The following is a 2,375-nucleotide window of genomic DNA, read 5'->3' on the forward strand; positions in this document are numbered from 1 at the left end:
GAATTTATAGATTAAGTACCTATATACCTTTTTATATATATTTATATATATATGTATGTGATATATATATAAATATATGTATGTCTGTGTTTATATATATAAGTATATATATATATATATATAAATATATATATAAGTATATATATATAAGTATTTATTTATTTATTTATTTATTTATTTATTTATTCCAGGGGGGTGTTTTTGCAGGAGCTGAACCTCTGCGGTGCCGTGGTGGGTGTGAGAGGGTCCCACCAGCACAGGGGCGGTGTGGGAGCCCCATTTAGGGTTCTTATGGCCGGGTCAGGAGGATGCAGAGGGATGTTTGTAGGGGACAGGGTGAGAGGAGCAGAAAGGGAATGTCCCGGGGTGCGGGGGGACGGGAGGGGCCTCACCCAGGACCCGCAGCTCGGTGCCGCAYGAGTGCAGCCTGTCCTTGCTCCGCAGCCCCTTCCTGTCGCACACGTAGATGCCGCTGTCGCGATAGGTGGCCCTGGCCAGGGTGAGGCTGACGGAGCTGTTGCTGCGGGTGATGCTGTAGGCGGCCGTGCTGCGCTCCAGCCCGCAGAGCTCCTCGCTGTCCTCGGCTGTGCGGTACCACTGCATGTCCCCCGCCTCCGGCGAGTGGCAGATGAACGACACGGGCATGTTCTTCCTGACAGCCATRTAGCGCGGCTGCTGGTGCACCGGGGGACAGCTGCCACCTGCGGGGGACAAGGGCACCGCTGTGGCCACCCCAGGACAGCCCCCCAAACAAAGAGCTTCCCGTTTTCGTGCTGCTTTTTGAGAATCCTCCTGGGTTTTGGTGAATCCTCCTCGCCCCAGGCTGCCCTGGGGAATGGTCCTGGCCCCGAGGCTCMAGGAGGGTTTGGGAAACRCTCCCAGGGATGCCCAGGGTGGGATTGTYGGGGTGTCGTGGGGGTTGGACTGGGTGATCCTCGGGGTCCATTCCCACTCAGGAAATTCTGTGATTCYGTRAAATCCGAGGCTTTTRGTGGAAGCCTGCTTTTAATGGAAACTCAAATTTTCTGTGGGAATGGCCTCACTCCAAAATTCTTGTGCTGCTCTCTGTGCACATTTTGTTAATCCCAGCTCCAAAATCACAGCCTGCGGAATCCCAGCTGGTTTCTCTCATNTGTTTTGGTCCCAGAATGGTGATTTGACAGCCTGTTTGGATTCCAGAGGTCACACTCAAACCCCAGGGCTGAGAATGACTCAAGGACAACAGCACAAGGACAATGGCACCAGGACAATGGCACCAAGGCTGTGTCACAAGGATGATGGCACCAGGACAATGGCATGAGGACAATGGCACAAGGCCAGTGCTGGTCCCAAGGCACGACTTTTTTGTGCAACAGAGGGAAAAGCTGTGGGTGCTCAGGAAAGACAAAACAGACTCAGCTTTGCAGAGGGAGAGGGAAATTCAGGGTTGGAGATGAGCCTTGGGAGTGGCCTTTGTGGGTGGTGTGACATGGGTGGGGACAGAGGGGACCCTGGGGACACACACAGGGGAGGGTACCTGTGCTGCTCGAGGTGTTGTTCTCCRCTGAGGTCCCACCTGAAAGACAGGAGAGGGGCCCTGAGAGCACGGCCAGGAGCCCACGAGGATGTCCCCATGGGGTGGACGTGTCCTGGGCCCTTTGTGGCCACTCCACGTGGGATCACAGAGTCACAGAGTCAATCAAAGAATCACAGAGTCACAGGATCAATCACAGAAYCAATYACAGARTCACAGAGTCAATCACAGAAYCAATTACAGAATCACAAAGTCACAGAATCAATCATAGAATCAATCACAGACCCACCAGGGTTGGGAGAGATCTCAGGATCCCTGCCCTGACACCTCAACTCACCCACRGCACCCAGCGCCACATCCAATCTCTCTTTGAACACATCCAGGGATGGTGACTSCACCCCTCCCTGGGCAGACCATTCCAGTGCTTTATCRCTCTTTCTGTAAAGAACTTTTTYCTGATCTCCACCCCACATTTCCCCTGGTGCAGCTCAAGGCTGTGYCCTCTCGTTCTGCCTGGAGAAAGAGCCYGAYCCCACCTGCCCACAGCCTCTTTGAGGGATGGARCTCTGAGGAGCAGSAGCAGAGCAGATTTAGGTACAAACMCTTCTATTTCCATCCTGTCTCCTGAACGTTCTCCAAGCTGTTTTCTGGTTGATACCCCAATGCTCTCCATGATGTTCCTGAGGCTGGTGGCTCTTGAGAAGGCTCCAGATAACCCCAGCTCTGCATCTCCACCCTCTGAACCAGCCAGGAACACTTCCTTGCCGGGTTCCCCTGGGCTGGGAGCCCTGTGACAGCCAGGGGCACTCCCAGATCCCACACAGCCCCCCGGGACAGGGGCTGTGGGTTGGGGGCCCTGCAG

The 2,375-nt window shown here is 53.9% G+C and overlaps 1 protein-coding gene across 1 annotated transcript in view; it reads right to left on the reverse strand.

Moving 5' to 3' along the window:
- The window catches only part of CD79B (CD79b molecule), a 5,921-nt gene that overhangs the window by 2,170 nt on the left and 1,376 nt on the right, over window positions 1-2,375 (reverse strand). The window contains exons 2-3 of the mRNA XM_057386856.1: window positions 1,517-1,646; window positions 313-701 (exon numbers count right to left, since the gene is read on the reverse strand). Coding sequence (XP_057242839.1) covers window positions 313-701; window positions 1,517-1,646 — 519 coding nt within the window. The remainder of the gene's footprint in view (window positions 1-312; window positions 702-1,516; window positions 1,647-2,375) is intronic.

This window comes from Malurus melanocephalus, unplaced genomic scaffold, assembly GCF_030028575.1.
Source record: "Malurus melanocephalus ecotype Western Australia unplaced genomic scaffold, MMel_1.1 scaffold_1078, whole genome shotgun sequence".
NCBI lineage: Eukaryota > Metazoa > Chordata > Aves > Passeriformes > Maluridae > Malurus > Malurus melanocephalus.